Source organism: Cervus elaphus, chromosome 33, assembly GCF_910594005.1.
Source record: "Cervus elaphus chromosome 33, mCerEla1.1, whole genome shotgun sequence".
NCBI lineage: Eukaryota > Metazoa > Chordata > Mammalia > Artiodactyla > Cervidae > Cervus > Cervus elaphus.
In genome coordinates this window covers 3,859,142-3,885,940 of record NC_057847.1, presented here as the reverse complement: position 1 = coordinate 3,885,940, position 26,799 = coordinate 3,859,142, and the positions used below count along the sequence as shown (strand labels likewise).

Sequence of the window (26,799 nt, the reverse complement as noted above, 5' to 3'; positions counted from 1 at the left end):
CATGCAGATGACACCACCCTTATGGCAGAATATGAAGAGGAACTAAAAAGCCTCTTGATGAAAGTTGAAGAGGAGAGTGAAAAAGTTGGCTTAAAGCTCAACATTCAGAAAACTAAGATCACAGTACCTGGTCCCATCACCTCATGGGAAACAGATGGGGAAACAGTGGAGACAGTGTCAGACTTTATTTTTCTGGGCTCCAAAATCACTGCAGATGGTGACTGCAGCCATGAAATTAAAAGATGCTTACTCCTTGGAAGGAAAGTTATGACCAATCTAGATAGCATATTAAAAAGCAGAGACATTACTTTGCCAACAAAAGTCCGTCTAGTCAAGGCTATGGTTTTTCCAGTGGTCATGTATGGATGTGAGAGTTGGACTGTGAAGAAAGCTGACTGCCAAAAAATTGATGCTTTTGAACTGTGGTGTTGGAGAAGACTCGAGAGTCCTTTGGACTGCAAGGAGATCCAACCATCCATCCTAAAGGAGATAAGTCCTGGGTGTTCTTTGGAAGGACTGACGCTGAAGCTGAAACTCCAATACTAACCTCATGTGAAGAGTTGACTCATTGGAAAAGACCCTGATGCTGGGAGGGAGTGGGGGCAGGAGGAGAAGGGGACAACAGAGGATGAGATGGCTGGATGGCATCACCGACTCGATGGGCATGACTTTGGGTAAACTCCGGGAGTTTGTGATGGACAGGGAGGCCTGGCATGCTGCGATTCATGGGGTCGCAAAGAGTTGGACATGACTGAGCGACTGAACTGAACTGAACTGACAGAGTTAAGACAGGAATTTAATGAGTTATTGTTTTCTGATGTGACAACACATTCCCTAGCACTTAGGGAAAGCTCACTAAATGGCATTCTTATTGCCTGTGAAGCAGCAGAAAAAGCTATGTTACTACAAAATAATTTGAAAAAAAAAAAAAAGATTGGTGTTTGCCAGAGGAGATAGTGAGAGATGGGAGAAATGCATGAACTGTTTTTAATCTTTATAGTTTAAATAAACTGAATTAAAAAAAAAACAGTAGAAGTCACTGAAATATGCTTTAAGGTTAACAATCATTTAATGTATTAACATTTTCACTTATAAACATACAATTTGCATATACAGGGAAAAACTGGTTCAGAGGACACCACAGAATACTAGAAACAGGCAAGCAATCAGAAGAGAAAAGAAAAGATCAACCCACGGGGGAAAAAAATGGAACTGCATTCCATGCCATTGTCTATAAACTTGGGAAGGAGGAAAAGATCGTACAGAATCACAATTAATGTAGAAAACAAACATGGGTCATTCTGTTTCAGTGGTAGGAACTTATCCCATGATCCAGATCTTGCATCCCAGTCTGGCCCATTTCATGAATGTTGATCTGAAACACAGTCACTCATCTCTCCCTTCTCTTTAAATCTAACCCTGAAGTTAACTCAAGAAATTAAACGAACAGAGCAAAGAAACAAGCAGACTGGCATGTGTGCAATATCAACAGCCAAATATTTAAAATTACACATGGAAGTAAAATGCTGACTAAATATTTTACTTTCGTTAAAGTGAACAAGTTCCTTCCAACTCACCTAACTTCTTGATTTAGGACTTCCTAATCGAGGTGACCAAAAGATTGGCATCTATGAGAACTGGAGCCAGGGGAATGAAGCATCTCAGCCCATCTTTATGCCGAGCACACATTTCCTCTCAGGATCAAGTCGCTAGGGCAGTGAACTTCCAGACTCAACTACAGTCGCCCAACGTGGCTTGCCCGGCTAGGGACAGGGACTGGAGATGGGGGAGCACATGTATGTCAGGACTTCAGTCCACAGCGCCCCAACTCTGTCAGGGGGCGGAACTCAGGGAGACCATCTGCTTCAAGGGCATTTCAGGGACATGACTCAGTATCTGTCGTTCCAGTAATTCCTAGTTCAAAATTAACTGAGTTTAGTATTTTGCTTGTAAAGGATACAGCTTGAATAATGATTACCATCTGACCAAAGCTATTCTTATTACATATGATGTAAACTAAGTAACATTCTTAACCATCAAAACCAGTATTGTCACACATCGCATCTGGCAACTTTCCACCACATGACACATCCAAAGAAATGACAGCCAAGTATACTTCTTTTCAGCTGGAAACAGCTCTCCAGTGTCAACAGGTACAGTAGAATTGGCTAGGGAAACAGACCTATGGTCACCACAAAGTTCATTTGGCATCTAGTTTTCAGATGGAGATAGATCTATTCAAGTCTGCCTTAGAGGTGGAGTGGACTGATAAATGGAACAAAACACTGTGTTTGTAACTGGCCACACGAAATAAAAACAGAATTTGGGCTACCAGGAGTGTATTTTATGGAAACGTGGCCACATGGAGTATAGCGGCAGAGACCTTCGATGTGCCTTTGTAAATGTACATTTTTTAAAACATGCAGGACAAAAAACTGGAATAACTGAAGTTTTAAAATTTACATAAAGAAATAAGAAAATTACAGAAATGCAGGGCCCTTGGTTTTTCAGAGCTTCACATTTAAGTTGGGGCTCAAAATTAAATGGTTCAAGCTTCTCTGTGACACTAAAGTCAGAAATAAAAGCAAGGCCGGTGTCCTGGTCAGGTGGAGAGTATCTTGAGCAGGCCGTTCATGTCTCTGGGCCGAAGCTCCCGTCTATAACCTGAGCTCCCCCACCATGCAGCACAGAGCTCGGGGCAGCAGCAGTGCCCAGACCCACACAGGACAGGCGATGGGCCCATCACCAGCCTTCAGAAGGACATCACACACACCCTCAGTGCAGCCCAGTCCCCTGGAACAGGACCACTGCAACTATGGCTCTCATTTCACTTTCCTCACCATTCTCTTCATATTATTTTCTCAACAAGTAGAAAAATAAGCTATAAGTAGGCTGAAGTGGCAATAAAAAATGCTCAAAGCTAACACTAAAACCATGATGCCTCTGAAAAAACTAAATCTACCTCCACACACTTTTTTGCAGTTGTTGTGCCTTCTTCAAGTGTTAAATGATAAAGCCCTAAAATGTTGACACTCAAGTCTACTCCTAATCTGGGATGCTTTCCAAGTATCACTACCAAAAACAAACAAGAATAAAATGAAAAAGCATCATTTTCAAGGGGGAAACTGCCATGCCGTCCATCATCCTGAGCAGTCGGCTTTGCTAGCCAGTCCCAGAGGCTGTGGGATATCACCCCGCTGCCTAAAGAAGGTTCCAGCCTGTAACTCCTGAAGTAACATGCAGCCAGTTCTGGTCTGACGTTTGAAAGTCTGACATTAAACCAAAGAAGCTGCAGTTTTTCTCGCCAGGGTCATTCATTCACTCATACATCACCATGTTACCAGCAAAACACTAAAATAAATTATCCCTTAAGAACTAAGACCTAACTCTAAAAACAAAACGGCCTTTCAAAACAGGTGTGTTTAAATAAAGTATTGCGAGAGTTTTATAAGGAAACTCCTCAAATGAGCCAGTGCCCCCAAATAGTCCACATGTTAGCTAAACAGCAGTCTAAAGCTTTCTCTGCGGCACTTCTATGTACTTATAAGCATTTTGTCACTACTTTCAAAAGAACTATTAAATCTATTACTAAAAATATTTGTAACAAACAGAAATGCCCTGCAAATCATATTATTGCACACGGGGTATCAGAAGCTATGCACGTCGAGGTTCCGAGGACTCTAGAAGACCCAGAACAGAGACCCCAGGGCCATGCCCGTGGCCGCCCCGGCCAGCATGCCCAGCGCCAGGTCACTGTCGTTGTCTCGATACCGCTCACGGATGATGACTTGGTTCGCAGGTTGCTGTCCATAAAGTCCTAGAAAGAAGGAAAGAACAGACTCCTGAGGAGCAGTTTGTGAAGTTCAACATTCACTCAGAAAGACCGCTCACTTGCCTGAGGTTTCTCCATGCACAGCACTCCTCCCACAGACTTGTCTCCCTCAGAGAGCTGGGGGTGGGGGTGACCTCAGTGAGTGCTCCCCAGCTCTCCTTCACCACAGGCGAAGGGGACTCGGCTTGGCCGAGCGAGGCGGACACCCTGTATCTAAGATGGAACTAAGAGAAAATCAAGATGCTCAGTCTCCCAAGGTCCGCAGTCCCAGACACTACAGAGAGCAGAATCCTGGTGAAGCTGCAATGTCCGCTTCAGCCCCCGCACTGTGCTCATCGGGACGGCAGCAGACCAGGAGCACAGGACACACACAGCCTGGAGACTACGGGAGAGCCACGAAGCCTCATCGAGAAGTTAAACAGCTTCTTGGTATTCATGGAAACTTTTTAAATGAAACCTTAAATCTGCTAACATAATCTGCTCTTTATTTTTAATGTTATGCCTTTATGGAGAAAAAATATTTGTCAGAGGGAAAACATCTAAAAAACAAACTTTAAACAAGTTTAAAATTATTTGCACAATTAAAGTTCTCAATTGGAAATGTTTGTTTTCTTCCATATTTCACAATATGTTGTCCAAAAGCTAGTTAGCTTTAAAATTGTTCCCACAGGACTTCCCTGGTGGTGCAGAGGATAAGAATCTATCTGCCAATGCAGGGGACACAGGTTCAATCCCTGGACCAGGAGGATTCCACATACTGCAAAGCAGCTAAGCCCATGTGCCACAACTACTGAGCCCGCACTCCAGAGCCCACGAGCCACAGCCACTGAGCCCGCATGCCCTAGAACCTGCGCTCTGCAACAAGAGAAGAGCCCCCAGTCTCTGCAACCAGAAAAAGCCCACATGCAACCACGGAGACCCAGCACAACTATAAATAAATTTCCTCACATACAGTGTTAACTTTCCTCCTTGACCCACTATGCTCTTAACAGTTCAACCCGAGGAAAATGAGAAATTGATCCAATAGTGATATGTCCATGAAGAATGAAGATACTAAAGGATAAGTGCTTACCAGTCTAAGCACTTACAGTATTACAAGCATTTCTAAGTACAGACTCACTTAATCCTCACAACCACCCTAGGAGCTGAGCTTGCAGTCACCGTGTTCTATACACAGGCAAAGAGGGAGGCACCTGGGGCCTGAGCGCAGGGAGTGCCCGCCAGCCCGGGTGCTCCGGCTACAGTGTGCGCCCAGACACCAGCGCCCCAGGTACGAAGGGAAGAGACGCGTCAAAGCCACAGAGAAGGAAAGTGGGGCCACTATAAACCTGAAGGCGTATCAAGTACAGGCAACAGCATTAGAAGCAAAGCTTTTTTATGTAGTATTTAAACTACATAACTGGTAAACTGTAGCATTCATAATCACAGCCTTAAAATTTTAAAAATCTCATCAACCAGTAAAATGTAATACAGTAGCACCCTGTAGCTGACCTAATTTAAAGACCCCTGGAAAATCTAAATCAGCATTCCAGCTTTAGCTCCACAGAAGGACCCCCTTACTGCATGACCAGGAGCCAATTTCTCCTGCAGCTCACCTCTGTTCCTACCAAAAGCTAAGTCTTTACCAAAGTCAGCTGGGGAACATTTCCAAACTGTACTTATTTTAATTACCTAATTTAATCTTTACATAAATGATCCAAACATGAATGTAGAAAAGGAAGATATTGTTAGATATTTTAAGAACAACTAAGTCAGATACTTTTGGGCTTCCCTGGAGACTTAGATGGTAAAGAATCCACCTGCAATGCGGGAGACCTGGATTCGATTCCTGGGTTGGGAAGATCCTGGAAAGACTAAACAAAGGCAGATAACTTTTACAAATCACTATCAAACCAAGAAACTGAGAATTACAAAATCTAGACTTGGCCCCTGGAAACTGCAGAGCAATTACGTGTCATGAGTACCATCTGGACAAGACAGAAACAGAGGACTCCAACCAAAGGAGCCAACTCAAACCAAAGACCTCAAGCCCAGACTAAGAGACAACTGAACAAATGTCTGCTAGTGTGGGAAAATTAAAACGGAATACTTCCAGTGTGTACACAGCACTTTTTAGATTGGCTGACTGACACCAGTTCCAGTAATGTTAAAGAGAAGGCCTGTAACCTTCTCTGTGCAACAAGGGCCCCTGTGGACACTGCCCGGCAGAGTGTCATGAAGCTGGCAAAGCACCAGTGTCCTGGAAAGGCGGATGAAGGGCTCCTGACTGGTTACCAGCACGATGCTGCCGTGGGACGACCACAGCGGAGCAGCCATCCACAGCAAGCACACCGGCAGTGTGCACACAGCACTTTTAAAACTGGTTGGTAGGCATCTGGCTGTCACGAGGCAAATGCCAAATGCCTGCCAACTGCACTCAGCCCTCAGCAGCAAGTTGTCTGAGGTTGCACCGAGAATGCCGTCTCGTCGTTCATGATGCAAGTCAAAGGCATGAATGGAATCCTATGTATAGAAATTGCCTTCACAAGCACAAAACTTCTGCTCTTCCACAGAGTAAGAAACAGCTAGGGACATCTATGGCCTAGGGAGGTGAATAAAAGTCTGGCTCTCATCAGACGAATAGGCCAGGACTTAAAAACTGAACACAAACCGCAAAATAAATGGGAAAAAAATAATTAATACAAGGGAAAATTTAATTCATAAACAATTATACAATCTTTATCTTTGCCAGTCATCAGAAATGTAAACTAAGGCAACCTGGCTCCACGTTAAGACCTAAGGAGGTTATCAGAACTTTCAGAGCACAACAGAAACAGCAAGCAATCTTGATGCAACTGCAGAGAAGCCAGCACATCAGCAGTCCCGGGGTGCACTGTAAGCTGGTGAGCTACTCCGGGAAACATCTTAGTAAACGCACAGCGTCAAGAGCTACTGCAACACTGTCAGCTGAAATGAAATAAAGTGTAAACTTCCCTCAAAACAATCCAGAGCCGGGGAAAAATGGTACAGATGAAACAAGATGCTGTACCTGCTGAGGCTGGTAACAGGTAAATTTAACAGCTCATTTACTGTCCTTACTGTAAACTTTTATAATTTTAAAATGTATCAAAAACAAAATGTTTATGCCCTTTGACATATTAACACACAGAAATCAGAAATGTATTCTAAGACATATTTAACAGGAATAAAAAACAAACTGATTAGAAACAATCAAAGCAATATCTATGACAGAAAAATTGAAAAGAAAAAGTAAACAGCCAATAAGTACTAGAAGACTTAATATTACCCCATATGATAGGATGCAATCATTAAAAATACTTACAAAGATTATGTAGCACTCTGGACAAAATATATAAAATTTTTAAATGAGAATGGAATGTAAAAAGTAACATAATGCCATTAACAAAACAAAACATAATAAAGCAAACAAGCTCCAAAAAAGTATAAGATAACAAAGATGAAACTATTATTTTACAAGAAGAAAATAATTAAACAAAAATAGCTGTGCTAGGATCAGAGGATAGACAAATAGCTCATTTTTTAGTATCATTATTTCACTGATTTTCAACTTGACACACACAAAAAATCAACCAAGGCAAAATTCTTCAGAGTCTACACTACCTTAATGATCAGTATCAGATTCCCAAAACAGGTAACTGGAGAAACTCTCTATTAGGTGCTAATGCACCACTAACCACCACTAACTGTGAGTCTAGGGCCGTCAAATCCAGACTCTGTGGCAACCCCACTGGCTTCTTTGTGGCACTGATATCAGTGACCACTCACTCTTCTGGTAACACTGTCCTTCCACTGCTTCTGTGAAAAGGCACTGTGCTATATTCCTAATCTCGCAGCACCCTCTGGGCTCCCATTCCAATCCATTCATCAATTCACTCTCCTGTGTGTCGCTGTGACATGCCATACTCACCAAGAACTGCACCTGCCTGACTTCACCTGCTCACGGGGGTCTGGGTATGGTCTCACTCTTCAGGCCATCAGTCACATAGCTCAGGTCACCCTTGCCCTGGCTGTACGCTCCAGCACCATTGCCAGCATATTCCTGACCTCTATCCTACAGACGTCCCCCTGCCCAGGCTGCACCCAGGACTCGACGCTATCTCAGTTCAGTTCAGACGCTCAGTCGTGTCCGACTCTTTGAGACCCCATGGACTGCAGCAGCCAGGCTTCCCTGTCCATCACCAACTCCTAGAGCTTGCTCAAACTCATGTCTATCAAATCGGTGATGCCATCCAACCATCTCATCCTCTGTAGTCCCCTTCTCCTTCTGCCCTCAATCTTTCCCAGCCTCAGGGTCTTTTCCAATGAATCAGTTCTTCGCATCAGATGGCTAAAGTATTAGAGCTTCAGCTTCAGTATCAGTCCTTCTGATGAATATTCAGGACTGATTTCCTCTGACGCTATCTACACAGGTCAGTCACTCACACCTAACACTTTGTTTTAGGTTGAGATGAAAATGAAAGGAGTAAATATAAGCCTTTCCATGCCTCTACTTCATCTGCAAAATGAAACATCATCTCCGTAGTGATCATTTTTGAAAGATAAAACCAGAAGGAAAAAAACAGGAGAAAGATTACCTCCTATTCCTTAAAACGGTACTCTTAGGTTATTTCTTAATGAAAGTGTATTTCAATAAGTACAAATTCTCATCTTGGGGATGAATCTGAATACAACAGTAAAGTTTTAAAAATCAAGCCTACTCTAAGTTTGTAAAGTAGTGTGAAAAGATATAATGCTTCCTTTTTTTTTCTTTTTTTTTTTTTTTTAAATTACAGTTTTAAATTACAGAAAAATTACAGTTCACTTACCCCTAAACTGAGAAATAAAAATTCCTCAGGCTTCAGTGATCTACACACTAAATGACGAGAAACCAGGAATGAAAGGCTGGCGTGAGTTACCTGCATATGGGTACTGATAGGGAACAGCATAAGCCTGTCCATTTGCAGCATAGACAACTTGAGTTCCTGGTGGGTATGCACCACTGTATGGACCATAGCCATATGCCTGCTGAAAAAGATATAAGCCCATTAGAAATACAGTTTTAAAATTCAACATCCATTTACAATAAAAACTCTCAACCAAATGGTTATAAAGAGAACATACCTCAACATAAGAAAAGCTGTATATGACAAGCCCATAGCTAGCATCAACACTCAATGGATGGTGAAATGCTGAACAATTTCTCTATGATCAGGAACAAGACAATGATGCCTACTGTACCCACTTTTATTCAACATACATCAGAAAGCCAAGTCAGAGCCATTTAGACAAGAAAAGGAAATAAAAGGCATCCAAACTAGAAAGGAAGAAGTACTGAGTTAGCCAAAAAGTTTGCTGGGGCTTTTCTGTAAGATGGTATGGGAAAAAACCAAATGAACTTTTTGGCCAACCCGATAAAACTGTCAATACAGAAAACCCTAAAGACTCTATAAAAAAACTGTAAGAATAAAATGAATTCAGTACAGTTCCAGGATACAAAATTAATAAACAGAAATCTGAATTTCAATACACTAGGAGCAAACTTTCAGAAAGAGAAATTAAGAAAATGATACTATGTACAATTGCATCAAAACAATAAATTGTGATCTTCCCAACCCAGGGATCAAATCAGGGTCTCCTGCACTGCAGGCAGATTCTTTACCATCTAACACACCATGGAAGCCCATGATAAACCTACTACTATATATAAAATAGATAATCAACAAGGACCTACTGTATAGCACTGGGAACTCTACCCAAAACTCTGTAATAACCTATAAGGGAAAAGAACCTGAAAAATAATAGACGTACATATATGTACAGATGAATCAGTTTGTTGTACACTTGAAACTAATACAATATTGTAAATCAAGTATGTTGTTGTTCAGTTGCTCAGTCATGTCCAACTCTTTGCCATCGCATGGACTGCAGCACGCCAGGCTTCCCTGTCCTATCTGCCGGAGTTTGCTCAGATTCATACCCACTGGGGTCGGTGATGGGGTCCAATCAGCTCATCCTCTGTTGCCTCCTTCTCCTCCTGCCCTCAATCTTTCCCAGCATCAGAGTGTTATTCCAATGAGTCAGCTCTTCTCATCAGGTGGCCAAAGTATTGGAACTTCAGCTTCTGTCCTTCCAATGAATATTCAGGGTTAATTTCCTTTAGGATTGACTGGTTTGATCTGCTTGCTGTCCCAAGACACTCTCAAGAGTCTTCTCCAACACCACAGTGCACAAGCATCAATTCTTCAGCACTCAGCCTTCTTTACGGTCCAACTCTCACACCCCACATAACTACTTGAAAAACCAGAGCTTTGACTATACAGACCTTTGTCTGCAAAGTGATGTCTGCTTTTTAATACACCGTCTAGGTTTGTCATAGCTTTTCTTCCAAGGAGCAAGCGTCTTTTGTGGCTGTTGTCACCATCCACAGTGATTTTGGAGCATAAGAAAATAAAGCCTGTAACTGTTTCCATTTTTTCCCCTTCTGTTTCCCATGAAGTGATGGGATCGAATGCTATGATCTTTTGAATGTTTTGAATGTTGAGTTCTAAGCCAGCTTTTTCACTCTCCTCTTTCACAAAGAGGCTCTTTAGTTCCTCTTTGCTTTCTGCCATGAGAGTGGTATTATCTGCATATCTGAGGTTGTTGATATTTCTCACAGCAATCTTAACTCCAGCTCGGGATTCATCCAGACTACATTTTGCATGATATACTGTGCACATAAGTTAAATAAGCAGGGTGACAATATACAGCCTTGACATACTCCTTTTGCCAATTCTGAACCAATCCACTGTTCCATGTCTGGTTCTAACTTCCTTCTTAAGCTACTTACAGGTTTCTCAGGAGACAGGTAAAGTGGTCTGGCATTCCCATCTCTTTTAAGAATTTTCCAGAGTTTGCTGTGATCCACACAGTCGAAGGCTTTAACATAGTCAATGAAACAAAAGTAGATGTTTTTCTGGAATTCCCTTGCTTTTTCTATGATCCAACAGATGTTGGCAATTTGATCTCTGGTACCTCTGCCTCTTCGAAACCCAACTTGTTTATATGGAAGTTCTTGGTTCATGTACTCCTAAAGCCTAGCTTGAAGGATTTTGAGCATAACCTTGCTAGCATGTGAAATGAGCACAACTGTACAGTAGTCTGAACATTCTTTAGTGCTGCCTTTCTTGGGGATTGTAATGAAAACACCTTTCCCAGCCCTGTGGCCAAGGCCGAGTTTTCCCAATTTGCTGACATATTGTGTGCAGCACTTTAACAGCATCATCTTTTAGGATTTGAAATAGCTCAGCTGGAAATCCATCACCTCCACTAGCTTTGTTTGTAGTAATTAATTCTTCCTAAGACCCACTTGACTTCACACTCCAGGAGGTCTGGCTCTAGGTGAATGACCACTCCAGTGTAGTTATCCAGGTCATTAAGATCTTATTTGTATAGCTCTGTGTATTCTTGCCACCGTCTTAATTTCTTCTGCTTCTGTGAGGTCCTTGCTGTTTCTGTCCTTTATTGTGCCCATCTCTGCATGAAATTGGTATCTCACAATTTTCTTGAAGAAATCTCTAGTCTTTCCCATTCTGTTGTTTTCCTCTATTTCTTCACACTGTTTACTTAAGAAGGCCTTTTTAGCTCTCCTTGCTGTTCTCTGGAACTCTACATTCAATTGGGAATATCTTTCCCTTTCTCATTTGCCTTTTGCTTGTCTTCTTTCCCAGCTGTTTGTAAGGTGTCCTCAGACAACCACTTTGCCTTCTTGCATTTCTTCTTCTTTAGGATGGTTTTGGTCACCACCTCCTATTCAATGTTACAAACTTCCATCCACAGTCCTTCAGGCACCCTGTTTACCAGATCTAATCCCTTGAATCTATTCATCACCTCCACTATATAATCATAAGGGCTTTGATTTAGGTCATAATTGAATGGTCTAGTGGTTTTCCCTACTTTCTTCAATTTAAGTCTGAATTCTTCAGTAAGGAACTTATAATCTGAGCCACAGTCAGCTCCAGGTCTTGTTTTTGCTGACTGTAAGAACTTCTCCATCTTTGGCTGCAAAGAACATTATCTAATTTCAGTATTGACCATCTGGTGATGTCCACATGTAGAGTTATCTCTTGTGTTGTTGGAAGAGGGTGTTTGCTATGATTAGTGCATTCTCTTGGCAAAACTCAACCTCTGCCCTGCTTCTTTTTGTACTCCAAGCCAAACTTGCCTGTTACTCCAGGCATCTTTTGACTTCCCACCTTTGCATTCCAATCCTCTATGATGAAAATAACACTTTTCAGGTGTTAGTTCTAGAAGGTCTTGTAGGTCTTCATAAAATCAGTCAACCTCAGCTTCTTTGGCTTTAGTGGCTGGGGCACAGATTGGAGTACTGTGATGTTGAATGGTTTGCCTTGGAAACAGACGGCGATCATTCTGTCATTTTTTAGACTGCAACCAAATATTTCATTCTGAACTCTTGTTGACTATAAGGGCTAATCCACTTCTTCTAAGGGATTCTTGACCATAGTAGTATATACAATGGTCATCAGAATTAAATTCACCCATTTCCATCCATTTTAGGTCACTGATTCCTAAAATACTGATGTTTACTCTTGGTATCTCCTTCTTGACCATGTCCAATTTACCCTGATGCAAGGACCTAACATTCCAGGCTCCTATGCAACACTGCTCTTTACAGCATTGGACTTTACTTTCACCACCAGACACACCCACAGGTGAGCCTCATTCCCTCTTTGGACAAGCTACTTCATTCTCTCTGGACCTACTTCTCCACTCTTCCCCAGTACCATATTGGACACCTACTGACCTGGGAGGCTCATCTTCTGGTGTCATATCTTTTTGCCTTTTCATTCTGTTCATGGGGTTCTCAAGGCAAGAATACTTCAGGGGTTTACCATTCCCTTCTCCAGTAGATCACGTTTTATCAGAACTCACCACCATGACCCATCTATCCATCACAGCATGGCTCACAATTTCACCAAGTTACACAAGGCTTTGATCCCTGTGATCATTTTGGTGAGCTTTCTGTGACTGCGGTTTTCATTCTAGAGGTGGTGGGATTATAGTCACGTATACGCTAATATAAGTACACTTGATATCTAAGTATATCAAGTATACTCTAATATAAAATGAAAATTATAAAACAAAACAAAAAAGCAATAAAATGCCTAGGATAAATTTAACCAAGGAGGTGAAGGGCCTATACACTGAAAACTATACAACAGTGATGAAAGATATTGAAAATATAAGTAAATGAAAATATATTCCAAGCTAATGGATTGGAAGAATTATTAAAATGCCCATAGTATCCAATAATCTACATATTCAATGCAATTCCTATCAAATTTCCAATGGCATTTTTTGTAGCAATAGAATAATTCTATAATTTGTATGGAACTATAAAAGACCCATGGAGAAGGAAATGGCAACCCACTCCAGTATTCTTGCCTGGAAAATCCCAAACATAGCCAAAGAAAGGAGAATATAGCTGAAGGTGGCATGCTTCCAGATTTCAAACTAAACTACAAAGTAATCACAACAGTATGGTATTGGCATAAAAACAGACACAGAATCAATGGAACAGGAGAGCCCAGATACAAACCCACATATATATGGTAAACTAACTTACTGCAAAGGAGCCAAAAATATACAAAACAATGGGGAAAGGAGAGTTTCTTCAATAAATGGTGCTGATAAAGTTAAGACAGCCATATGCAAAAGAATGAAATTTGAACATACATGGTATCTTATACCATACACAAAACTTGATTCAAAATGGATTAAAGATGTAAGATCTGAAACCCTTAAAACTCCTAGAAAAAAATCATAGGTGATAAGCTCCTGAACACTGGTTACAGTGATGATTTTTTGGGATCTGATTCCAAAATCAAAGGCAACAAAAGCAAAAATAAGTGTGAGACTACATCAAACTAAAAAGCTCCTAAACAACAAAGGAAATCGTCAACAAAACGAAAAGGCAAGCTATCAAATGGGAGAAAATATTCATAAATCATGTTATCTGGTAAGAAGTTAATATTTAAAGTATCAATATATAAGGAACACATACAACTCAAAGGCAAAAAACAATCTGATTAAAAAACAAACCAAAGAACTAAACAGACATCTTCCCAAAGAAGAAATACAGATGGCCAACAAGCACATGAAAAGATACTCAATGTCACTAATCATCAGGAAAATGCAAATCAAAACCACAATGAGTATCACCTCACACTTGTTAGAATGACTATTATTAAAAAGACAAAAAATAACAACTGCTGACAAGGATGTGAAGAAAAGGGAACTCTCATACACAATCATGATAAGATTTTATCTTGTCTGGCGCCTCCTGTATCTAAAACAATAATGGAAGGGAGTTCCTCAAAAAATTAAGAATAGAATTACCAGTTGATCCAGGAATTCCACTTCGGAGTATTTATTCAAAAGAAAAAAAAAAACACTAACACAAAAAGGTATCTGTATCCCAATGTTCACTGCAGCATTATTTACAATAGCTAAGATACGGAAACAATGTAAAGTGTCCATCAACTTACAAACATATAAAGAAAATGTGGTCCAAATATACAATGGAATATTATTCTACCATTAGAAAAGGACATCTTGTCTTTTTTGCCTCCATGGATAGACCCTGAGTTTTTGAAAGAAGTCAAAGACAAATACCATACAATCTCATCTGTATGTGGAATCTATATTTAAAACAACAACAAAAAAAGTTCACAATACAGAGAACAGACTGGTAGCTGGCAAACAGAAGGGAGAACCAGAGAGGTGGGGTTGCAGGGTGGACAGGGGATGAACAAACTGGGTAAGGGAATCAAAACGCACAAACTTCCAGTCATGAAATAAATAAGCCATGGGGATATAATGCACACCATGGTGGCTATAGTCTATACTACTATATTGCGTCTTTGAAAGTTGCTAAGAGAGTAGATCTTAAAAGTTCTCAACATTTAAGAAAACAATTCTTTACATATGATGACAGATGTTAACCAGACCTAGTGCAGTGATTATTTTGCAATATATACAAACAGATATGGTGACAGATGTTAACCAGACCTAGTGCAATGATTATTTTGCAATATATACAAATACAGATTATGTTGTACACTGGAAACTAACATAATGTTGCATGTCAATTATACCTCAATTTTTTTAAACACAATTTAAAACCACCTGCAATGTATTAAAATTGGTTCTCCAGGCAGGAGGAGCCAAGATGGCAGAGGAACAGGACGGGGAGACCACTTTCTCCCCTACAAATTCACTGAAAGAACAACTGAATGCAGAGCAAACTTCACAAAACAACTTCTGATCGCTAGCTGAGGTCATTAGGCGCCCAGAAAAGCAGCCCATTGTCTTCGAAAGGAGGTAGGACAAAATATAAAAGATAAAAAGAGAGACAAAAGAGCTAGGGACGGAGATCCGTCGGGGGAAGGGAGTCTTAATAGAGGAAGTTTCCAAACACCAGGAAACCCTTGCACTGGTGGGTCTGGGGGAAGTTTTTGAATCTCAGAGGGCAACCAAACTGGGAGGGGAAAAATAAATAAAACCCACAGATAACGTGCCTAAAAGCAACTCCCAGCAGAAAAGTACCCCAGACACCTGAATCCGCCACCAGCAAGTGGGGGCGGAATGGAGAGGAGCAGGCGGCACTGCTTAGGGTAAGGACCGGGCCTGAGTGCCCTGAAGACAATCGGAGGGAGGTTTTGTGAGTTACCAACTTAAACTGTGGGACAGCAAAAGAGAGAAAATTAACCGGCCGGAACACACTGCCGGCCGTTCACAGAACAAAGGGACCGAGCAAGTCCAGAGGAGCTAGCCGGCTGCGGACCGGCCCAGCTCCGCTGGAGGCAGGAGGCAGGGGGGAGGGGAAAGGGGCAGGCTCGGCCCCAAGGACCACATCCCCTACCGCACTGCAAACAGGCCCCAGTTTCTAATCAAAGACCTCCTGAGATTCTGGATGGTCGACATCCGCAGGGAGGGTCGCGGCTAAACACAGGGCGCAGGCACCGGACCGGTGCGGGCGGGGACTGGGGCTGGGGACGCAGAGGGCAGAAAGCGCACACACCCGACTGGCGCGGGCAGAAACTGAGACTGGGACCGCGGAAGGGAGTGGGTGCGCCGCACCCGGGGAGAGTGCGTCCGTCAAGCTCCTGGCTGCCTGAGCTGCTCTGATGGGGAAGGCACAAAAAGCAGGCGCAGCTTTTTGTTCCGCGCTTTTGTGGGACACCCGAGGGCTGGAACCACGCACAGCGCAGGGCACGCTCCATATAGAACAGCCGGGAGCCTGAGCAGTGTAGACGGGGGAAAGCAGCGCCAGTCCCTCCCCATAGTGCGACGGAACTAGCAACCTGAATGAGAGACCACCTCCGCCCGCCTGTGTCAGGGCGGAAATTAGGCACTGAAGAGGCCGGCAAACAGAAGCCAAATAAACAAAGGGAACTGCTTCAGAAGCAACTGGTGCAACAGATTAAAATCCCTGTAGATTACACCGACTACACCAGAAGGGGCCTGTAGATATCGAGAAGTGTAAGCTGGAACGAGGAGCTATCTGAAACTGAACCGAACCCACACTGACCGCAACAGCTCCAGAGAAATTCCTAGATATATTTTTACTTTTTTTTTTTAATTAAAAAAAATTTTTTTTTCTTTTCTTATTTTTTCTCTCCCTATTACTCCCCCATTACTCCTTAACTTTCCTTTTCATAGATTTTTACAATTTTTTTAATTAGGAAAAAAAATGTTTTTTCTTGTTTTTTTTTCTTTTATTCTTTTTTCTTTTTTTTTTTTCTTTTACTTTTATTTCCTTTTAAAGTCCTGTATTACTCCTCTCTACTTCTTAATTTTCACTTTCATTTCACTATAACCTTGCAAAAAAAAAAAAAGAGAAGCCCTATTTTTAAACCAAACTTCATATATATTACTAAAATTTTTTGTGTTTTTGTTTTTAATATTGTATTTTTAAGGTCTAACCTCTACTCTAGATTTTTAATCTTTGTTTTTCAGTATGTGATATAAATTTTGGACATTTAAGAATCCAATATTCAGTTCCCATTTTTATTCAGGAGTGTGTTGATTACTCTCTCCCAATTTACTCTCCGTTTTCTACCTCAGAACACCTCTATTTCCTCCTTTCCCCTTCTCTTCCCAATCCAATTCTGTGAATCTCTATGGGTGTCTGGGCTATGGAGAACACTCTGGGAACAGACAACTGCATAGATTAGTCTCTCTACTCTTGAGTCCCCCTTTTTCTCCTCCTGCTCATCTCTATCTCCCTCCTCCCTCTCCTCTTCATGTAACTCTGTGAACCTCTCTGGGTGTCCCTAACGGGGGAGAATCTTTTCACCATTAACCTAGAAGTTTTATTATCAGTGCTGTATAGTTGGAGAAGTCTTGAGACTACTGGAAGAATAAAACTGAAATCCAGAGGCAGGAGACTTAAGCCCAAAACCTGAGAACACCAGAAAACTCCTGACTACACGAAACATTAAGTAATAAGAGACCGTCCAAAAGCCTCCATACCTACACTGAAACCAACCACCACCCAAGAGCCAGTAAGTTTCAGAGCAAGACATACCACGCAAATTCTCCAGCAACACAGGAACATAGCCCTGAGCATCAACATACAGGCAGCCTAAAGTCATACCTGACACATAGACCCATCTCAAAACTCATTACTGGACACTCCATTGCTCTCCAGAGAGAAGAAATCCAGTTCCACACACCAGAACACCGACACAAGATTCCCAAACCAGGAAACCCTGACAAGCCAATTGTCCAACCCCACCCACTGGGTAAAACCTCCACAATAAAAAGGAACCACAGACCTCCAGAATACAGAAAGGCCACTCCAGACACAGCAATCTAAACAAGATGAAAAGGGAGAGAAATACCCAACAGGTAAAGGAACATGAAAAATGCCCACCAAGTCAAACAAAAGAGGAGGAGATAGGGAATCTACCTGAAAAAGAATTTAGAATAATGATAATAAAAATGATCCAAAATCTTGAAAACAAAATGGAGTTACAGATAAATAGCCTGGAGACAAAGATTGAAAAGATGCAAGAAATGTTTAATAAAGACCTAGAAGAAATAAAAAAAGAGTCAATTAAAAATGAATAATGCAATGAATGAGATCAAAAACACTCTGGAGGGAACCAAGAGTAGAATAACGGAGACAGAAGATAGGATAAGTGAGGTAGAAGATAAAATGGTGGAAATAAATGAAGCAGAGAGGAAAAAAGAAAAAAGAATCAAAAGAAATGAGGACAACCTCAGGGACCTCTGGGACAATGTGAAACGCCCCAACATTCGAATCATAGGAGTCCCAGAAGAAGAAGACAAAAAGAAAGGCCATGAGAAAATACTCGAGGAGATAATAGCTGAAAACTTCCCTAAAATGGGGAAGGAAATAGCCACCCAAGTCCAAGAAACTCAGAGAGTCCCAAACAGGATAAACCCAAGGCGAAACACCCCAAGACACATATTAATCAAATTAACAAAGATCAAACACAAAGAACAGACATTAAAAGCAGCAAGGGAGAAACAACAAATAACACACAAAGGGATTCCCATGAGGATAACAGCTGATCTATCAATAGAAACCCTTCAGGCCAGAAGGGAATGGCAGGACGTACTGAAAGTAATGAAAGAGAATAACCTACAACCTAGATTACTGTACCCAGCAAGGATCTCATTCAGATATGAAGGAGAATTCAAAAGCTTTACAGACAAGCAAAAGCTGAGAGAATTCAGCACCACCAAACCAGCTCTTCAACAAATGCTAAAGGATCTTCTCTAGACAGGAAACACAGAAAGGCTGTATAAACGAGAACCCAAAACAACAAAGTAAATGGTAACGGGACCACACCTATCAGTAATTACCTTAAATGTAAATGGGTTGAATGCCCCAACCAAAGACAAAGACTGGCTGAATGGATACAAAAACAAGACCCCTATATATGCTGTCTACAAGAGACCCACCTCAAAACAAGAGACACATACAGACTAAAAGTGAAGGGCTGGAAAAAATATTTCATGCAGACGGAGACCAAAAGAAAGCAGGAGTCACAATACTCACATCAGACAAAATAGACTTTCAAATAAAGGATGTGAAAAGAGACAAAGAAGGACACTATATAATGATCAAAGGATCAATCCAAGAAGAAGATATAACAATTATAAATATATATGCACCCAACATAGGAGCACCGCAATATGTAAGGCAAATGCTAACGAGTATGAAAGAGGAAATTAATAGTAACAGAATAATAGTGTGAGACTTTAATATCCCACTCACAACTACAGATAGATCAACTAAACAGAAAACTAACAAGGAAACACAAACCTTAAATGACACAATGGACCAGCTAGACCTAATTGATATCTATAGGACATTTCACCCCAAAACAATCAACTTCACCTTTTGCTCAAGCGCACACGGAACCTTCTCCAGAATAGATCACATCCTGGGCCATAAATCTAGTCTTGGAAAATTAAAAAAAACTGAAATCATTCCAGTCATCTTTCTGACCACAGTGCAGTAGATTAGATCTCAATTACAGGAAAAAAATTGGTAAAAATTCAAACATACGAAGGCTAAATAACACGCTTCTGAATAACCAACAAATCATAGAAGAAATCAAAAAAGAAATCAAAATATGCATAGAAATGAATGAAAATGAAAACACAACAACCCAAAACCTATGGGACACTGTAAAACCAGTGCTAAGGGGAAGGTTCACAGCATTACAGGCTTACCTCAAGAAACAAAAAAAAAGTCAAATAAATAACCTAACTCTACACCTAAAGCAATTAGAGAAGGAAGAAATGAAGAACCCCAGGATTAGTAGAAGGAAAGAAATCTTAAAAATTAGGGCAGAAATAAATGAAAAAGAAACTAAAGAGACCATAGCAAAAATCAACAAAGCTAAAAGCTGGTTTTTTGGAAAAAATAAACAAAATTGACAAACCATTAGCAAGACTCATTAAGAAACAAAGAGAGAAGAACCAAAATTAACAACATTAGAAATGAAAATGGAGAGATCACAACAGACAACACTGAAATACAAAGGATCAAAAGAGACTACTACCAGCAGCTCTATGCCAATAAAATGGACAACTTGGAAGAAATAGACAAATTCTTAGAAAAGTATAACTTTCCAAAACTGAACCAGGAAGAAATAGAAGATCTTAACAGACCCATCACAAGCAAGGAAATTGAAACTGTAATCAGAAATCTTCCAGCAAACAAAAGCCCAGGACCAGATGGCTTCACAGCTGAATTCTACCAAAAATTTAGAGAAGAGCTAACACCTCTCTTACTCAAACTCTTCCAGAAAATTGCAGAAGGTAAACTTCCAAACTCATTCTATGAGGCCACCATCACCCTAATTTCAAAACCAGACAAAGATGCCACAAAAAAAGAAAACTAAAGGCCAATATCACTGATGAACATAGATGCAAAAATCCTTAACAAAATTCTAGCAAACAGAATCCAACAACATATTAAAAAAATCATACACCATGACCAAGTGAGCTTTATCACAGGAATGCAAGGATTCTTTAATATCCGCAAATCAATCAATGTAATACACCACATTAACAAATTGAAAGATAAAAACCACATGATTATCTCAATAGATGCAGAGAAAGCCTTTGACAAAATTCAACACTCATTTATGATTAAAACTCTCCAAAAAGCAGGAATAGAAGGAACATACCTCAACATAATAAAAGCTATATATGACAAACCCACAACAAGCATCACCCTCAATGGTGAAAAATTGAAAGCATTTCCCCTGAAATCAGGAACAAGACAAGGGTGCCCACTCTCACCACTACTATTCAACATAGTGTTGGAAGTTTTGGCCACAGCAATCAGAGCAGAAAAAGAAGTAAAAGGAATCCAGATAGGAAAAGAAGAAGTGAAACTCTCACTGTTTGCAGATGACATGATCCTCTACATAGAAAACCCTAAAGACTCTACCAGAAAATTACTAGAGCTAATCAACAAATATGGTAAAGTTGCAGGATATAAAATTAAATCCCTTAATTTACAGAAATCCCTTCCATTCCTATACACTAACAATGAGAAAACAGAAAGAGAAATTAAGGAAACAATACCATTCACCATTGCAACAAAAAGAATAAAATACTTAGGAGTATATCTACCTAAAGAAACAAAAGACCTGTACATAGAAAACTATAAAACACTGATGAAAGAAATCAAAGAGGACACAAACAGATGGAGAAACATACCATGTTCATGGATTGGAAAAATCAATATTGTCAAAATGGCTATACTACCCAAAGCAGTCTATAGATTCAATGCAATCCCTATCAAGCTACCAACGGTATTTTTCACAGAACTAGACCAAATAATTTCACAATTTGTATGGAAATACAAAAAACCTTGAATAGCCAAAGTAATCTTGAGAAAGAAGAATGGAACTGGAGGAATCAACCTGCCTGACTTCAGACTCTACTACAAAGCCACAGTCATCAAGACAGTATGGTACTGGCACAAAGACAGAAATATAGATCAATGGAACAGAATAGAAAGCCCAGAGATAAATCCACGAACCTATGGACACCTTATCTTCGACAAAGGAGGCAAGGATATACAATGGAAAAAAGACAACCTCTTTAACAAGTGCTGCTGGGAAAACTGGTCAACCACTTGTAAAAAAATGAAACTAGAACACTTTCTAACACCATACACAAAAATAAACTCAAAATGGATTAAAGATCTAAATGTAAGACCAGAAACTATAAAACTCCTAGAGGAGAACATAGGCAAAACACTCTCCGACATAAATCACAGCAGGATCCTCTATGACCCACCTCCCAGAATATTGGAAATAAAAGCAAAAATAAACAAATGGGACCTAATGAAACTTAAAAGCTTTTGCACTACAAAGGAAACTATAAGCAAGGTGAAAAGACAGTCCTCAGATTGGGAGAAAATAATAGCAAATGAAGAAACAGACAAAGGATTAATCTCAAAAATATACAAGCAACTCCTGCAGCTCAATTCCAGAAAAATAAATGACCCAATCAAAAAATGGGCCAAAGAACTAAACAGACATTTCTCCAAAGAAGACACACGAATGGCTAACAAACACATGAAAAGATGCTCAACATCACTCATTATCAGAGAAATGCAAATCAAAACCACAATGAGGTACCATTACACACCAGTCAGGATGGCTGCTATCCAAAAGTCTACAAGCAATAAATGCTGGAAAGGGTGTGGAGAAAAGGGAACCCTCTTACACTGTTGGTGGGAATGCAAACTAGTATAGCCACTATGGATAACAGTGTGGAGATTCTTTAAAAAACTGGAAATAGAACTGCCATATGACCCAGCAATACCACTTCTGGAAATACACACCAAGGAAACCAGAATTGAAAGAGACACGTGCACTCCAATGTTCATCGCAGCACTGTTTATAATAGCCAGGACATGGAAGCAACCTAGACGCCCATCAGCAGATGAATGGATAAGGAAGCTGTGGTACATACACACCATGGAATATTACTCAGCCATTAAAAAGAATTCATTTGAATCAGTTCTAATGAGATGGATGAAACTGAATACAGAGTGAAGTAAGCCAGAAAGATAAAGAACATTACTGCATACTAACACATATATATGGAATTTAGAAAGACGGTAATGATAACCCTATATGCAAAACAGAAAAAGAGACACAGATGTACAGAACAGACTTTTGGACTCTGTGGGAGGCGGCGAGGGTGGGATGTTTCAAAAGAAAAGCATCAAAACAAGTATATTATCTATAGTGAAACAGATCACCAGCCCAGGTTGGATGCATGAGACAAGTGCTCGGGCCTGGTGCACTGGGAAGACCCAGAGGAATCGGGTGGAGAGGCAAGTGGGAGGGGGGGGATCAGGATGGGGAATACATGTAACGCCATGGCTGATTCATGTCAATGTATGACAAAACCCACTTCAATAATGTAAAGTAATTAGCCTCCAACTAATAAAAATAAATGAAAAAAAAAAAATTGGTTCTCCAAGTTCCAGTCTATAAAGTTTGACAGTCTATTAAAAAAGTAAAGAATATGAGACAGTGTGCTTATATACTTTAAGATTCTAAAAATACAAACCCATAACTGAAATCTACTTTCAGGCTGTAAAATAAAGAAGGCAGAAAAATACAACAAAAAAGAGAACTGGACTTTCCAGTGACTCCAATTTCAATTCAGCTCTACCATTATCCTAACCTTCAGTAAGTCATCTATCTAACTACTGTAGGCCTTATTTTGTTCATCTTGAAAATGATCAGTTTGGACTAAGTAATAAATGAGATTCATCCAACATCAGTTTTCTCTTGGTGAAGCCAACCTAGTGGCAAAACCCTTCCCACAAAACCCTCCCCAGTCCAGTTTCCAGAGGTTCCTGTGAGGAGAGTATAAAAGACTGAGGCTACCAAGGAGTCTGGAGACTGAGGCCTGGACAGGTGACTGGCAGTTTTCCAACAGGACATGCCTATGAAAGCACACAGCCAGAAATGAGCAGTGGACTGCTTCCACTGACCAAGTAAAGGACCCGAAAGCATGGAGACAAAAGGCCTGGCCTCCCTTAGGAGCTCACAGCTGGTGGTAAGGTAGATGTGCTTAAAGACAATTACAATTATTGTTCCTATGTGACAAAGGCTGCAGCCTGGCAAATGCATATGGAGATCTGAGTCTGTTATCTTACAAAAGCAGGAGACAGGATTTATGCCTTTGGAAGATAAAATAGATGCAGATGTTTTCCCTATTCTTCCTGCTGTATACAACTGAACACCCTGGACACTACACATACAACAAACGTAAGGAGACTCTGAAAGGTGGAGAGAAGGCGGTCAACTGTCTGCTGACTTCATGACCCTAAGAAGGACATGCAGTGAGTCCCCTGGGTTTTCTTTCTGCCTCCTACATCCTAGACTGGATAATGTAGAAGTGGCAACATAGAAATGTCAGTATGTGCAGACCTTTCTTTGTCTGCCTCAAAGAAAGCCTGCTGGGTCTACCCAAAGAACCTGGGAAGGAAAAGGGTAATCTAGCGAGAGAGACCATTTTTAGGCAATAACTGCTCCACTCCAGCCAAACAACACAAAAACAGCTGTTAGTTCCACCAGCGAAGTCAAGTTTGGAGAAAGGCTCTCGCCCAACCCGTCGTGAACAGTGTCAGACAAGGGCACGTGGGAAGCTGGAAATATCACCCCTGTAAGACAGAGACATGGCAGCCCCAGTCCCATGCCAGTGCCAGTGGAGACCGTGCGGGAAGCCAGAACCCCCATCTTCGCCCAGTGGAAGCAAGGCGCCCCTTCCCATCCTGCTGGAGCAGAACCAACAGAGACAGAGTGGAGAACAAGTACGTTCACAACCTCTTACCAGTAACCATGGCTATGCATTACACAGAGGCTTATGGGAAACAGCAGAAAAAGTCCCTCCAACTCCCAGGCAGGCTGGTGTCAGCAGACCTAGAGAAGGGCCTGAATCCCCAGCCCTGCTGGCAGTGACAAGGGACCACAGTCAGTTGGGATCCAGCGGAAAACCTGGACTTCCACCCCTTATGTGGAAGAGACAAAGCAAGCCTCACCCACCAGAGAAGCATTAGAAGGAGCTCTGCTAAAATGCAAGACTTGAATAGATTCAGTCTTATACTATTTAAATTTTCCAGGTTTTAATAAAAAGTAATTTGTCATACCAAGAACCAGGAAGATCTCAAACTGAAATGAGAAAAGACAAAAGAGACCAACACCAAGATAACAAAGATGTTGGAATTACCTAGGAAGGACTTTAAAGCAGCTACCATTAAGAGAAATTACAGACAGGTAGTAATGACCTTGGCTTTCCAGGTGACACAGTGGTAAAGAATCCGCCTGCCACTGCAGGAGATGCAGGTTCAATCTCTGGGTCAGGAAGACCCCCTGGAATAGAAGATAGAAACCCACTCCAGTATTCTTGTCTGGAAAACTCCATGGACAGAGAAGCCTGGTGGGCTATCGTCCATGGGGTCACAAAGAGTCAGACATTACTGAGAGACTGAGCAAGCATGCGCCATTAAAATATTTCAGTAAGTGATCAAGGATACATCTGAAATACATTTAAAACAAACACAGCAAGTCTTCACAAAACCAGAAAAGTCTCTGCAAAAGCTATATAAAGATATATATCAAGAATAACCAAATAAAAATTTTAGAAATAAAAAAATAATACAGTGTTCAATGAAGAGACTCAACAACAGAGATGATGAATAATCAATGAACATGAATATAAAGAGTAGAAATTACCCAGTTAGAACAGAGAAAAAACAGATTAAAGAAAAAAAAAAAAGATCAAAAACTTTTAAACATGTAGGACATCTAACATCTGTGTCATTAGTTTTAGAAGACAAAAGAGGATGGGGCTAAAAAAAATTCCAGAAATAATGGCTTAAAATTTCCCAAATTTAGCAAGAAACATAAACCTGTGTGAAACTGAATGAACACCAAATAAGATTAACCCCCAAATATACACTTCACAGGCAGACTTCTGAAAACCAAAGACAAAGAGAGCAAGCAGAAACCATGCACTGCCTTTAAGGGTAAGAATTCAAATGACAGCAAATTTCAAATCAGAAATCAGGAGGGCCAAAGGATAAAGCACACATTTCCCCAGTGATGAAAGAAATGTCAACTCAGAATTCTATACTAGTAAAAACATTCTTCAGAGAAAAAGATGAAATTGAGACATTCTCAAATGAAGGAAAATGGAGAATTTGTTGCTAGCAGATCTGTCCTAAGAAAATGACCAGAGGAAGTTCACTAAACAGACAGTAAATGATAAAAAAAGAAATCTGGAAACATCAGGAGGTAAGAAAGGATGGTCACACCGGGATACATGTAAATATAATAAAAACCACATCTTTATTTTTCTAAGTTTGACAGCCAAATTTTTTTATACACCATCTGATTCTCAATACATGTAAAAGAAATACTTAAAACAATGATACCATAAAACGAGAGAGAAAACGGGAACTTAGAGGTAATGGTTTGGGCTCCCTTGGTGGCTTAGTGGTAAAGAATCCATCTGCCAATGTGGGAGAGACAGGTTCAATAGCTGATCTGGGAAGGTCCCACATGCCACCGAGCAATTAAGCCTACGCGCTGCAACTACTGAGCCTGTGCTCTAGAGCCCAGAAGCCTCAATTACTGAGCCCGTGTGCTGCAGCTAAAGATGCCCCACACCCCAGAGGTACTGCTCTGCAACGAGAAGCCACTGCAGTGAGAGGCCTGCGCATCGCAGCTACAGAGTAGGCCCCACTTGCCACTAGAGAGAAGCCTGTGCAGCTACGAAGACCCAGCACAGCCAAAAATAAATAAATACAATTATAGACGCAATGGTTTGACACTCACTGCACTTGATAACATGTGATCATTTGACTGAAAAACACGTATATATGTATAATAACTAGAACAACCACTAAAATATTAATAGAAATACAAAGAGAAACTCAAAACATTACAGATAAATCAAAATAATTCTAAAACATGTTCTATGGGAATTCCCTGGTGATCCAGTGGTTAGGACTCCATGCTTTGACTGCTAAGGGCCCAGGTCACATCCCCGGTCTAGGAACTAAGGTCCCACAAGCTGTGTGGTACAGCCGAAAAAAATAAAAATAAGTAAAACAAAATAAGACATGTTCCAATAACTCACAAAAGGCTTAAGTCAAAGAACAGAGATATGAAAAATAGAACCAAAAACACAAACAATAAAACAGCATGCTTAATGTATCAAAATCACACTATATGTAAATGATCTACAGGAAAGGATGACTGATGTGCTTTGATACAAACTTGGAAACAAGTATTATATAAACTTCGAGATCCAATTCACCATATAATGACTAGAGACAGTAATATCATATTGTATTATGTAAAGTAATAAACATTGCC

The 26,799-nt window shown here is 40.6% G+C and overlaps 1 protein-coding gene across 2 annotated transcripts in view; it reads right to left on the bottom strand.

Annotated features, from left to right (window-relative positions):
• Positions 1 to 1,045: 1,045 nt before the first annotated feature.
• PLEKHB2 (pleckstrin homology domain containing B2) overlaps positions 1,046 to 26,799 on the bottom strand; it is a 59,128-nt gene continuing 33,374 nt past the window's right edge. Inside the window, exons 7-8 of one of the 2 annotated variants that reach the window (XM_043894342.1) lie at positions 8,749 to 8,857; positions 1,046 to 3,817 (exon numbers count right to left, since the gene is read on the bottom strand). In XM_043894342.1, the coding sequence (XP_043750277.1) occupies positions 3,681 to 3,817; positions 8,749 to 8,857 (246 nt within the window). In that variant the 3' untranslated portion in view covers positions 1,046 to 3,680. The remainder of the gene's footprint in view (positions 3,818 to 8,748; positions 8,858 to 26,799) is intronic. The other variant, XM_043894343.1, reaches the window with a different exon arrangement.